The sequence below is a fragment of the Lolium rigidum genome, chromosome 7 (genome assembly GCF_022539505.1).
Source record: "Lolium rigidum isolate FL_2022 chromosome 7, APGP_CSIRO_Lrig_0.1, whole genome shotgun sequence".
NCBI lineage: Eukaryota > Viridiplantae > Streptophyta > Magnoliopsida > Poales > Poaceae > Lolium > Lolium rigidum.
Genome location: NC_061514.1, coordinates 15,432,186 through 15,446,833, shown reverse-complemented (window position 1 = coordinate 15,446,833; position 14,648 = coordinate 15,432,186). Strand labels below are relative to the sequence as shown.

General features: G+C 42.2%; 1 protein-coding gene across 1 annotated transcript; it reads left to right on the top strand.

Annotated features, from left to right (window-relative positions):
* Window positions 1-3,597: 3,597 nt before the first annotated feature.
* LOC124676207 (protein RCC2 homolog) lies at window positions 3,598-12,057 on the top strand. The gene is made up of 16 exons (XM_047212278.1): window positions 3,598-3,823; window positions 6,085-6,146; window positions 6,211-6,278; window positions 6,462-6,583; window positions 7,016-7,121; window positions 7,241-7,292; window positions 7,376-7,493; window positions 7,582-7,612; window positions 7,782-7,805; window positions 7,886-8,010; window positions 9,460-9,541; window positions 9,670-9,792; window positions 9,900-9,953; window positions 10,050-10,119; window positions 10,724-10,757; window positions 11,650-12,057. Exons 1-16 carry the CDS (start codon window positions 3,613-3,615, stop codon window positions 11,985-11,987), a joined length of 1,620 nt encoding a protein of 539 aa, XP_047068234.1. The 5' UTR covers window positions 3,598-3,612; the 3' UTR covers window positions 11,988-12,057.
* The last annotated feature ends 2,591 nt before the right edge of the window (window positions 12,058-14,648 follow it).

Genomic DNA, 14,648 nt, shown 5'->3' with positions numbered 1-14,648 from the left:
TCCATTCTTTAATACTGAAATACAAATCTGTTGCAATACTTGTTTTACTATTTTCTCTGCAAACAATCATCTTCCACACAATACGGTTAATCCTTTGTTACGACAAGCCGGTGAGATTGACAACCTCACCTTGTTTCGTTGGGGCAAAGTACTTTGGTTGTGTTGTGCGGGTTCCACGTTGGCGCCGGAATCTGCGGTGTTGCGCCGCACTACATCCCGTCGCCATCAACCTTCAACGTGCTTCTTGGCTCCTCCTGGTTCGATAAACCTTGGTTTCTTTCTGAGGGAAAACTTGCTGCTGTGCGCATCATACCTTCCTCTTGGGGTGGCCCAACGAACGTGTGAAATACACGCCATCACTTCACTGCGTCATGGTTCGCACCAAGAAGACTGCCCGCCTTTCCTGCTTCGTGTAGCACCCGCAGGCGAAGCATCGCCGTGTAGAGCACGAGGCTCTAGTGGCGAAGCAAGAGGCTCCGTTGGCGGAGCATGCACCTGATACGTTGCAAACGTATCTATAATTTTTTATGCTGCATGTTTTACATGAATTTATATATATTTTGGTTACACTTCGTTGCACTTTTATACATTTTCCGGACCTAACCTATTGGCAAGATGCCATAGTGCCAAATCCATGTTTTCTATAGAAGATATTCTTGGAATTTTACGAAACAAAAGCCGAAGTTCCTATTTTACTGTAATGAAGACAGAGTCCAAAGGGGAGACGAAGAAACGCCACGAGGCGGCCTCACCTGCCCTTGGCGCGGCCAGGGCCTCGGCCGCGCCATGGGGTGGTGTGGGCCCCCCAGGCACCCACCGACCTCGCCCTTCCACCTATTGATACCTATGCATTGTAACACAAATTGAACCTATGCATTGTAACACATGCAGTGAGGACAGACAACAGGATGTGTAGGTCTTCAATTAAGGTAAAATAATAGTAGCCCTTTGGCTGATAAATGCATTCGTAAAAATTGTGCCCATGGTTTACCTACCTCCTGTGGATTGTAAATCTTCCACTTGTTGTGTCCACTTCATATTCATGATACCAAATTAGTGCAATATCAAAGAATGGAAAATAGGTGATTACATGGATTTCTAGTTTTAGATCACATCCATACAATAGTTCCTGCATTAATCCACTATAGAGTTAATTTTTTAGGTAAAATAATTTGCTAAATTAGTGCATATCCAGATCAGTCCTAATTGCAACGTAATACATTAATAAGCCTACTAACCGCAACATGAATAATCCATAGTCCAGTGTTCCCATTGACACAATCCATAGTTCAGGCATACGAACTCCTGAAAGCCGGTCCATCACAAGCTGCACCAAGGTCCATCACAAGCTGCACCAAGGATAACTCTGATTTCCTATTGTGACCGTGCATGAAGTAAGGGCCTTGAAAGTTAACCCAGAGAGAGAGAAACCTAGGATCAATAGTATGGCTAGCCATCGAAATGAGGGTGGCACAACACCGTCATCATCTTCTCCTCCTCCCGCGCCATCAATCATCAAACCAGTAGGACAAAATCAACACCATCAGGCCACACCACCAAGCAAGAAGCCTCGTTGAAAATAAAGCACAGGCGCATCAGCAAGCAAGCACACACAGATAGGGATTTTGGAAGATACCTTGTTGGGCGTCGGTAACAAGGTATGTTCTCTGGCAGCTGCGCAGGGATTGGAGGGAGTATCTAAAATCAGAGAGGCACGGAAGTATCAAGAAACAACCAAGGGAACTGAATAAGTACCACATGTAGGATGTGAGTCTATTAAAATTATATATATATATATATATATATATATATAAAGTGCGAGCCTATTTTCATCCTTACTGGTACTTAAAATTATATTACTACATAAGCAAAGTCTTTGACGGGAAATCGCATACTTTGCCTACTCAGCATCAGTATGAATAAATCCATCATTTAGTTGTGGGGCTGCTGCATAAACTTTAAAAACATCATTTCAAATCAATTTAAAACTTTAAGAACATCATTTCAGATCAATTTATTTCTTCCATCTGAGCATAAACTTTAAGAACATCACCTATGGACATGGTCTGGTATCAAGAAAGGGAGGAAACTAATCTGGCTAGTAGGGCACAATATTCATATATCATATCACCCAATCTTGTACCTATATCGGGAACACATATTTCCAATATATACGAAAAGTACCTTATGTCCAGTCAATAAAACTAATGCTTTCTTATGTAAAAGCCACATCCTGCCATCTCAGATTAGAGTGGGATTAACCTGTGAATAGTTGCAGGGAAAATAATCAAAATAAATTGACAAAATGATCAAAGGGAAGACACACAATCCCAAAGAAAACTAACCCAAATAATGTGTGAACCAAATACGAAAAAGAGGACTGCATCTAACAGGAGATAACCATGAACAAAACAACATCCCTTGCAAGAAAAGAAGGGAAACCAGCCAACCGAACCGAATCAAGTTCTTCATGGCTTCTAGAGGCAAATTTCAGTTGTCTACTTCATCTCCCCCGCAATGTCCTAACTCCCCCCTTCTAAATCGCTGCAGAGAGAAGGAACCCCATGTAAATCACTGCAGGGAGAAGGAAATCGTGAGACAGAGAGACATGCATGTCAGCACAGCTTGGAGGAGACGGACGACGCCCCTGGTCGCTCTCCTTGAGCCACACAACAATTGAAGGAGGAGGAGGAGCAGGAGACCACTTAGGAGGAGGGAGAGGTCGCCGGAGCAACGGGAGGCGGTGCACATCACCGGTTGTTAGATTTCCCTCGTGGCTTCACCACGTTGACCTCCACCTCCCCAACCATGGAGCCATGCTTCCCTTCCCCCCGCTCCAGCCAAAGAGTAAACAAGCAAATGGAGTGGCAGTGAAGGAGGGGAGTGGATCTTGAGGGGATTGGAGGAGAGAGTGACGGGGGATTGGAGGATTGGAGAGGGGCGGTGGCTGCGGGGATTGGCCTAGGGTTCGTTGGCCTGATCTAGAGAAAGGAGCAAATGGGAGGCTGCCCACGCATCCCATAGCCCCACCGACCCCTACGCCCGCAGCCACAAGTAACCCAACCAAAACCCACCCTAGGTGACTAACGAGTGGACCAAATGAATGTTGGTCCCGCGTGCAGGCATAGGCGGGTAGAATTGCGCTGTTTCTTGGCTTCATCTAGGGAGGGAACATAGGGGACACCCACCCACCCACCACTAGACGCGCAGCTCGTCTAGAACAAACTGCCAAGATCAACTCACTGTAAAAATCTAACGATTCACATGCTCAAATCGATGTGAATCCCCCTTTGAGGCATATATTATACCTTTAGATACTTACTCCAAGCACGTCCGTGGACTCAATGACAAGTGGCCCGAATCTAACCGGGTCCCACGAGTCATCGTCACAGTTGACTGTTCACAAATATCTACACGCATTTTCGGTAACTAGTTGCCGCACTCGCGCAGCCCCACTGCACTGTGGCGGCTCTGGAATCGCAGATAAATATCCCGCCGCAAACGGCAAAACAAGTTTCAATCTGGCACGGCATCGTTTGATTTCAAACCGTGCTCCCCTTTCCGCCCCCTCCCACCAACCAAATCTAGGGTTTCCGGCCGCCGCCGGCGAGAATGTCGGCCAGCGCCGACCCCGCGAAGGCTCCCGCCCCCTCGGAGGATAAGGCGGAGGCCGGCTCCGGCGGGGAGCTGCTCTACTGCGGCGCGACCAACTTCGATGCCATGAACCGGAAGCTGGCGGGCGGGATGCAGGGCAACCTCGTGTCCCCCACGCGCCTGCGCTCGCTCCTCGGCGTCGACATCCGCTCCGTCGCCACCGGCTGCGGTGAGCGTTCCTCCCTCCCCATCTCTCTCTGTTACGCGTGTGTCTTCTGATGGTGGAGGGTTGGGAACTGGCGCCTGCGCGTAGAAATGCTTGACGATTAGAGCTGGACGGGCGGAGGGAAGGGGAAGTAAAGTCGGTCACTGGCCTTGGTTTGAACTTCCCGAATGAGCGTATTCTGGAACGCCGCCATTTTGCTAGGTTTAAACAACAGTCTAACGCTGTAAGCTGTATCACAAGGACTCGCTGTGCCCTGATCTGCAGGGCATAAACCCATGAAACTTGTTTTGTTAGACACGCGCCTGAAATGAATGGTCCCTCGTAATAAGTCTCGTGGCTGAATTAGATGCTAGTACCCTTGGGGTGAGCTGTCAAATCATAGCCAAATATCGCTGATGATATTCAACTATAGCTTGTTTGAAATACCCCGCATAGTGAATGGTGTCAACTATTTGAAATTGGGATGATAAGGAACCCATGGCTGATAGAACAATATGCTATTACCTTTTTCGTGATGACTATTATATCTAACTAGCCAATTGGAAACAAAAAAACACATTGAAAATTCTTCAACACAAGTTCGTTGAGGCTAAAAAGGGCAGCCTGGTGCATAAAGCTCCCACTTTGCGCGGGGTCCGGGGAGGGGTCGGACCACATTGGGTCATTGTACGCAGCCTTTCCTTGCAATTTTTGCAAGAGGCTGTTTCCACGACTTGAACCCGTGACCTCCTCGTCACAAGGCAGCAACTTTTACCACTGCGCCAAGGCTCCCCTTCAAGTTCGTTGAGGCTATGGATGCAAAACTTGATTAAGATTGCCATCCCTTAGCAAACAAGTGATGTCTCTTAGAATTTGAGAGAATTAGGTCAGTGCTCCTGCAAAGATGCAAATTAAAGAAATTCCACCCCAAACACTGCCACTCATGGAAAACACTGTCGCCGTCCTTTCTTTGATGTTTTCTTTGGGATGCAAAATGTCCGTTCTATGCTTTGAGTCACTTCCCATCTCGCTATCACTTTGCCTGAGATGGACATGCGATGCTACTGCCTGCCCGATAGTGTGCCGCGATAGAGTTCTCTGCCTGCCCTCTATGTTTGTGGCCAACTTGGTATCTTGAGAAGTTCCTCTCACCCTAACACCCAGAATTGATCAAAGCCCTAATGGCGATAGTATTTTCCATAATTTTGAGTGTTTGGAATGGCACTTGGGGACGAGTTACATTTGGGATGGTACTGACTTCTCTAACTTTGCATATCGGCAGTAGCGCTCCCATGCTTTTCTCTTAGGAGTTTGAAATAAGTTGGTCTAGTCTATCTGTATCTGTGGTTGCAAGTTGCAACCCTTCTGTATAACTGCATTGCTTCATCATCATTTAAGTGTAATAAATTATCTACTCTAATCTCTTCCCTCCACCCTGTTACTCATGTACGTTGACTCACTGGCATGACTGCCAGGCAAGCTTGTGGCTATTCATCCGCCCAGACCTTGCTTTGCTGGTTACTTTCTCAGTCCTTAGTCCGTAACACCTCTGCCTTTTATTCATAATTTCATCCAGGAGCGGTGTAAGGTAGGGTGAGTTGAGTTAACTGCAGAAGGGTACAAAATGGATTTGCTCAATGCCACAAAGAGCTCTATTAGAAGTAACCCGAAAGTGGAATTTCATTGTTATTTTTATGTTGTACAACATTTAAACTACATTACGCTATTTATCCGAATCTCATTACTCCAAAAAATCATTAGTTATATTGAAATTGCGCTAGTTGTTATGTACATGCTATTATTGGTGTTGGAAGAATATATCCCGTTTAAAATTTCGATTTTCATGTTTTGTGAAATGGTTTTATAATAAGGTCTATCAAATGCTATGATTAGTTGATGACAGAAGGCACTAGTAGTTCTGTTGTCAAATACTTTGAATATAGTGATTTGATGTGGTGATGGAGACTAACCAAACAGATGCAAAGTAAGATTGTACTGCAAAGAAGTCCACAAAGGGGAATTCAATCGATCATTTTTTGTTCTACAGTTGGTAATTACAAGTATTCTGGGTGAGTGTGGGCTGGCTGGTGTCTTTAAGCCTCACTAAGCAGTTATAGCTCTAGGACAGCTGGTGCTTGGTGTCATTGAGAATGAGATAGTTGTGCCCAAATCATTTCAATAGGGACCTCCTCCAATTAAAATATTAAACACATTATTTTCTCAACCTTTGTTTATTTTCTGTTTAGTCGCTATTCAATCTTATTGGTCTCCCTTTGTTTTGCCAGCGGCTTGCCATTCTGTTGCTTTGGGTGCTGACGGTCGTTGCTATACATGGGGTCGCAATGAGGTATAAATATGAGATGATAGTTGATTTGTTTGGTTTGTACTTAACACTAATATTTTCCTAGCAGAAGGGGCAGTTGGGGCATGGTGATACTCTTCAGCGTAACCTACCAACTGTTGTTTCCGAACTATCAAAGTAAGATAGGTTCTGCAATACCAAATTCTGTACCTGCATTATAATTTGTTAATACTAGTGTACTGTATGGTATTGCTAAGTTTATAAACTGAGCAGGCAATCTGGTTTGGTTGAATGGTTTAAAGGGTTAAATGTTGCCTCAGCATTTTGTTAGATACTAATGCGTTGCTGTAAATTATGCAGATATAAAATAATTAAAGCAAGTGTTGGAAGAAATCATACAGTTGTTGTAACCGACGAGGGGAAGTCCTTCGCTTTTGGTCACAACAAACACGGGCAGTTGGGGACAGGTTCCCTAAGGAATGGTTGGTAACTTTCTTCCTTTAGTTGATATATAACATCAGCACTGTACAATTGTTGTGTGAAAAATCATTATGTGCTTGGGTGATTGTGGATTTATCTGTTTGGGGATTGCCTTATATATTTTGTTTACAATTTGCAATTTTCAATGTTTTGTATTTTTTTACTAGTCATCTGTCCTATATTTTAATGACTCGTATAATCTATTACACATCCTTAGAATTTATGTTACTAATGATGCCATCTCAGAATTTATTTTTACCCTGTATGATAATGATGATTGATTAACATACCTGTTGGGTTACTAAGAATAATATGTGTATTATGTATTCCAGCATACTGCTCGGAGGCTAATCATAGAATGTTATGCACAGTTTATTTTTGTCTTTGGTTTCTACACTGATGTGTTTGTTGTCCCTGTTCTGAAATTGCTGCAGAAATCGAGACATCGCCAGTGTCCTGTCTTGTGACTGATGTAACTAACGCTGTTTGTGGTGGTGATTTTACTGTCTGGCTGTCTTCAGTTGAGGGCTCTTCTATACTGTATGTCTTGCTGAACTTATAAAACTTCATCTTTCAACTGATATCTAATTTTGCTGTAGTTAGGGAGTGTTTTTTGTCTGATTTTTTGAAGCAGTGTTCTATTCATCTGTTCTATTCAGTACAGCAGGTCTTCCCCAGTACGGCCAACTTGGTCATGGAACTGACAATGAGGTTTATTTCTACAGCAACACAACCAACCTGTCTATTTATTATTATTATTATCAATAACTGTGTTGCGATTTCTGCTATTGTAGTACAATACCAAAGATTCGTCAGTAAAGCTATCATATGAAGCCCAACCCCGCCCCAAGGCAATAGCCGTGTTCTCTGAGAAAACTATTGTGAAAGTTGCATGTGGAACAAATCATACAGGTTCGTTTTCACCACTTCATTTTCCATGCTTATTTTTATAGTCCAGGTTAGCACTAATCTCTTCACTTTCTTTACTTGTATTTTGCAGTTGCAGTTGATTCAAGTGGTTTTGTTTACACGTATGTTCTTAATCCCCCATATGTTTGACATGGTTAAAGATCCAAATATGACTTACCACTGTTTCTAAATGCTTTACCAAGTTCCTTTATGTATTGCATAGATATGATTTCTCCAAAACCTTGTTTTCTTTTCTTGTACACTTATTTAATTTCTTTTTTGTTTTGCCAGATGGGGTTATGGCGGGTATGGAAGGTAAGATATTCTTGCCGTGGATCTTACGATAATCATGATGCACTCAACATTACTGATCTAACCACTTGCTTGTTATATAGGTTGGGCCACAGAGAACAAAAGGATGAGTGGAAACCTCGCCTCGTTGAAATATTTCAAAGGCACAATGTTCTGCCTCCCAATGCTATTGTCTCAGCTGGTTCTGCAAGTTCTGCATGTACTGCCGGTATGATACAGCTATGTGTGGTGCTGGTGCACACACTATCTTATAATGCATTAAGGGTAGAAATTATCAAAGTTCATTATTGGGCACTTGGGCTAGCTTGTCATAAAAAAAAGGAAAAGGGAAGACCACCAGATTTCCATGTAGTATAATACATGGGACTATTAGCTACTACAAGTAGTTTACCCTGTGATCTAAGCTTGTGTTCAGCTATCTGTGGAGCACACACTAATCTTATAATGCATTCAGGGTATAAATTATCAGAGTTCATTATTGGGCATTTGGGCTAGCTTGTCATAAAAGAAAGGAAAAGGGAATACCACTTTTGAGTTTGTAGATTTCCAAGTAGTATAATGCATGGGACTAATAGCTACTACAAGTAGTTTACCCTGTGATCTAATCTTGTGTTCAATTTTGTTTGTGTACCAAATTGTTTATATCTCTGATTGTGCAATTATTCATGCTTCTCAGGGAAATGGCTTAGAACAATAGTAGAGTTGGTTGTGGAACTAGGCCCGTTGCAGACACGAACTTGTCCTCCAACCTGGGCAATATTGTTGGAGGATAATTGAGACTATTTTCTTGCTTCTATTGATCGATATGGCTAGGCATTATATAACCCTCTTACAAACTTGGAGGCTAAGCCGAACTAGCAAACTCGGAAATAACTAACTTGGAAATCAAGTCTCTAGGAGATCTAAACTGCTACGGATAACTAGGGATACTTATCCACCTAAATCTCTGCCGTGGACCTCTCTTTGATGGTCTTCCTGCGCCTTCGTCTGGCCCCACATAACATGTTCCTTTTTTAGTCGCTGCTTACGCGAGTTACTACTTGAACATTTTTTGTAAAAACTTGGGTATGTCTTATACTACTATGCTTGCATTAATTCATGTAAGGGAAAATATTATTTGAATAATCACTCCCAGTTTCACTTTCTTGTCATAATTAGAGTGAGTGCCCCTTTTAAGGATTGAAATGGGGTTCTAAAGACAAATAGTTTCGTTGGGATGAGGCTGTGGAATTAAGTTTCATCTCTTTCAGAAGGGAAAATTAAATACTTTAGGTCTTTAGCAGGTTGTACACACTTATTCATGAAATGTTCTGGCAACTTGATGTTGTAATCATCCATCTAAATTTTCCTGCTTTGTGGTTGTATGGCTTATCCTCGAATAGTTCTTTGTACTATGGAAAGCATGCACACTCTTTACTTATCTATTTAAAAGGTTTAGGTGCATTACAAAAAGAGACGAATGAAATTTTACTGTTATTCAATTTTTCTTCTTCTGCCAGTTAGATGAGAGTTCATATCACATACTGCTATCAGCATCTTGTCGCAAATATTATTGTTATACCTTGAACTCTACCAACCAGATTTGTGCTTCATTGTTTTGCAAAATTTGGAACTAAAATGTTATTATCATTTGTTGGTTGCTTGATTTGATTATTAGGTGGTGGACAGATGTACATGTGGGGAAAAATGAAGAATACAGGCGATGACTGGATGTATCCAAAGCCGCTAATGGATTTAAGGTTCTTTTTGAACTGTTAATTAACTGTGCATTACTATACTTCTAACCAGTGCCATCACGGGCTATACTTCCTGTCATTTATGTATTGTCCTCAGTTATGTTATTTAATTGATGATATGTTTGCTGCAGTGGCTGGAATGTCCGGTGCATGGCTTCTGGTAACATGCACCACATTGTTGGTGCAGATGATTCTTGCATAAGCTGGGGTGCTGCCCAATTTGGAGAGCTCGGTTATGGCCCTAACGGGCAAAAGTATGTACATTTTAAATGCTGATATTATATGAAATACCAGCCTTGCAAACTCTTAACCGTTAATCTAATCTTACATCTTATTTTATATGTATTACAATTTAATATAGATCATCTGCGAATCCTAAAAAGGTTGACAGTCTAAATGGAATGCATGTTACAAGGTAATTGCACTTGATTAATATGTACCTGGTTGCATTTTCTCTTAGTTCTGAGTGCTAGCAGTATAGTCAATATTAAGTTCTGAACACTTTCTGCAGTGTTGGTTGTGGATTTGGACTGTCTCTGATTGTTGTGGACAGAGCACAAGCTGGTTCTAAGCTTGATGAGGTAATATGTCTGTGTGTTTTCATGCTTGAACTGTTTTCCTGCTCAAAGTTACCCCGATTTTAAAATTTAATGCATTATATTATTTTTAATGTTAAGGATAAAGAATGAAATGGGTTTGATTCATGAGCAGCTGAACTTTATGTACTTGTATGTTGTAGTATAGCTGTAATCTCCAATTTTTCATGTATTCTACACAACCTTTTGGATCGCATGGGTTAACTTTGAATTCTAGAGACTTTCTTCTGCCCATCCAATAATAATTCATAAATTGAGCTCTGTTCACTATTGTTTGACACTTGTCCTCAACAACTAAATTAGCACATTAATAGATCCAGGTGATCATTATATAGGCATGCTAATATGATTAAATAAGTTGGGAGGGTACAGTGAAACAAAATGTGCCACACATAGATACCAATAACATATCCACAGGCTGTGTGCACCTTTTTCTGTTGTACGCTTGTAGTTTTTAGACTAATAACAACATATTTTAAAATTTTAACCGTTAAGGATCTGTGTCTAGTTCACAACTTTACAATATGGATTTGCTGTTAAATCGTTTCATTACCCAGCTAATATTTGTGCACATGTTTTTTTTCCTCAGCTGGATATTTATGATGGCGATACCTCCACTCAAGGTTTGCATTGATCTTATTTTGGTTTAGGGGTTGGGTTACGCATGCATAGTTCTGCTAGCTTGAAACATTTAATGGTTAAGTCAATACTGGTTTTAACTTGATCTGTTAGAAAATAAATTTCTATCCTTTTTTCTAATACTCCCCTCTGTCCTAAAATAAGTGTCAACTTTTTCTAGGTACGGATGTATCTACAATCTGTATCTAGACAAAACTAAGACACTTATTTTAGGACGGAGGAAGTACATTCTCTGCTATATTGTCAAATAGTTAATTCTGGGCTTAATTTTTATTTGCGGAGTTAGTAACTGGACCTTACTTTCCTTAACTTGGATAAATTATCACTTGCACCCTGTTGGACCAGCCCATGGATGGAGAAGCATGAGACAAATGCCACGTTGGTCAGTATAACACTAGAAAACAGAACTGCATATTTTTGGCATGATGTTTGACAACAGTACAACAGTAGCCGCTGTTGCACTGATTAGCTAATAGGTTCTTGGTCATTTCGATCCATCCTAGCTCTTCTTTGGGCGAATCTAGAGTTGAATAGTGCTTTCATGTGTAGGATGTACTGAGTACTGGTAACCGTGTACTTTTGCTCGCTATTTTTTTCTTACCTAACTCTGTAACGGTAGGGCAGCTACCATGTTAATTTTATGTTTATCTTCTAATAATGCACCTTGTGTGAATCCATACAACAGAAATCCTGTTTGCTTACATGTGAATTGTGTTCACTGCTAAAATGCTTGCATGGTCATCGATGGTTCTGAACTGTTGGCTGTAGTAGAGCGTGTTTGCTTACATTTGCATTGTGTTAACTGACTCGCCATATCCTGCTTCCCATCCTTATGTTTTCTGTGTACTCATCGATGGTTTTCACTGTTCACTGCAGTAGAAGAGAAAGTGGAGGTGAAGGCAACCAAGAAGGCACCTGCTAGCGCCAAGTCCAACAAGCGTAAGAAAGCCAAGGACCTTTCTGAATCAGAAGAAGAGGAGGACGATGATGAGAGCTCAGACGACGAGAATGGAGATGTTAAGGGTGCAAAGGGTGGCAGGGGTGGTAAAGCGTCGACTAGGGGGAGAGGCAGGGGAGCCAAGAAGGCTACTCCGGAACCCAAGTCATCTGGAAGGGGCAGAGGCCGCCCGAAGAAAACCGAGAGCCCTCCAGCAAAGGCAGAGAGCTCGGGACGAGGTGGAAAGAGAGGCCGAGGCAGGCCTCGGAAGGCCTAAAGCCTCGGCAAGCCTTTTGCGGAAATCAGGTCAAGTGATGTCTAACACCTGACGTGATCCAGCCAGCCATTCGAGACTAGTAGTTGTTTCTTAGCAGTGCTTTCTTGCTCTGGCCATGACTGCCTGCCTGTGATTCAAAAGATTTTTCGGACTTGTAGCCTCTTATTGTGTGTCTGGAATGTTTAACATGCGCAACTGAATTTTTCATTGGTAATTCTGAGTGAAATTTTCTGTTCAATCCTGTGGAATGTGCCTGCCTGCAAGCAGTGTTTCTGTTCAATCCTGTGGAATGCTATTGATGCTGCATGTAGGCCATTCCCAATCATCTTGAACTAACCCAACGAAGATCAAAAGCAGGTTGTGCTGGATGTTGTGATCTTTCTTACCTACCATCCCTTGACTGAATGAGCAGATTGACGCGACAGGCTTAGCTGTCCTGCCCCAAGTTTATCCGCTCAGGACGTAGCCAGTGCAGCAACGGTCACTGTAACGAGTACTGCTATACTGCCTCCAGTTTGGCTCACACTACTGCATTATTATTCAGCTGGTATTCATACCCTCCTAGTACCAGTACGAAAGCACGCCCACATTAACTCATGCTATACGTGTACGCGTAGATGTACACACAAGAGTGCTCTTCGGATCTACTCGTGTGGTATACCTCATAAAGGGACTTCATGAAGCCCAACAGTTGGGCGATATAAACGTATCCGATCTAGACATACACATATGTGTACGAGCAGTAACATGCGGTGTCCCTCGACGACGATAGTGATCCGATTATCCATGCCATGTGCCCATTGGATGCTCCTCGCGAGGACGACGACAAGAAACTGGTGCAAGACGGGACTTGCAAGTTGCATTGCATATGCTACATGCAAATGGACGGTAATCCACCATCGACACATGGGGCGTAGTACTCAGCAACGTTTCATTCTCCATGTGCGTGCCTACTTCCGTCCACTGTAGCAACGATGTGGCGTAGCATGTGGGCGCGTATCAAGGAGCCAGAGGACACGGAGGTGTACAGGATTGACCACTGGGCACTGGGTATGGTAGATTCCGAGTTAAATTGTCAGCTCATGACATAAAAGTCATGATCATGTGGTTGGGTTGGGTTTACGAGGAGGATTCTTCGGTGGTGATTGGTCAGCTCCATGTCAACGTCTAAAACGGCCTACACACTATGACACGGATGTAGTACTGACACTACCGGCAGAATTTCGTTGGAACCTACACGAGGATGGCAAATTCTCGGTTGGATCTATGTACAAAGTCTTGATCTAACTTGTAATTTCGGTTGATGAAGTTTTGGAAAATGAAGATACCTTTAAAAATCAATTTTTTTGATTGATATCTTCGTCGAGGAGTAACCTTAGCTAAAGATAACCTTGCAAAAGAGAGTTCCAATTTGTGTTTTCTATCATCACGATAAGATAATAGAACACATATTCTTCCAATACCGGTTTGGCAGATCTAAATGGTCAATCATCTAAGTAGCTTAAGACCTGTATCCTCTACGTAGTGTGACCAATATCTTTGGAAATTGGCTCCATGACATAGATCTCAGGTTTGTAATGCTTATAAGGTGGGAGCGCTTGCTATTATTTGGCCGCCTCTGGTTATGTAGAAATAATATTTTTTTTAACAATAAAACAGTTTCTCTTATGCAGGTTATTTACCGGTGCACCGGTACGCTTCGTTCATGATCGTCTCTAGAACACGTGGAGAATCGCGATTTACAGATGTCTGTACACGGTTGGAGGTCATATCCATGGATACTTTTGTCCAACATGGATGGCCGCATAATCTCCAGATATATTTAGCAGCCAATAGGCGTTTTACTATTTCTCGACGATGATATGTATTTTGCCTTTCTTTTTTATTTTCACTCTGTTTTGGATCTGTGAGCGGTTGTATGCACCTCAATTATGCAGAGGCCAGGTGTAATAGTTAAAACTTTTAAGTAGTAAAACACCCATTATTGAAAGAACATGCTAATTCAACCGACAACACAAGATTGGTTCGTATTTCTAACTCCTCACCATGCGAACAATTTTCGGATGTGTTGTCTTAATCACCATTACTTGTTCATAGGCTAGAAGCCTAGAATCTTGTCTTCCGGTAGACATAACTCAACTGTCATATCAAGGCAGAGTGCAGTATGCTTAACTCATCCCGTTGCTTACGGCATTGACGCTAGGCAGCACGAGCATCTCGTAGCAAGCTAGAGTGTGGTTCATCATGCTGGAATGTGCTATCGAAACATACATTTAGGTGGAGATGGCGCCCCCTTAGCTAGCTAACAGAAAATTAACGAAATAGTAACAAGAATGGGAACTTCATCCATACTAGTACCAATTAATTAGGTGAAGCATCACTGTCGCTATAAGAGAAAAGTATAAGGGAAGAGGTGAAGTCTCCTTGTCCTTGCGCTGGTTATTGAGGCAAAAGTCTCTCCTGGATTAGAGCTACCCAGCTAACACTTGTCATTTTCAGGGGTTTTCCCACCTCTCTAAGATTCCTAGATGCTAATTAGCTATCTTGTCATTGTTCAGCTAATATGCTTCCTGTGTTTTCCCTCGCCTTTGCAATGGAGCAAGGATTGGTATCGCCTTAATTAGACGTACTATATATCATGGACTGCATGCACTTGTCTCA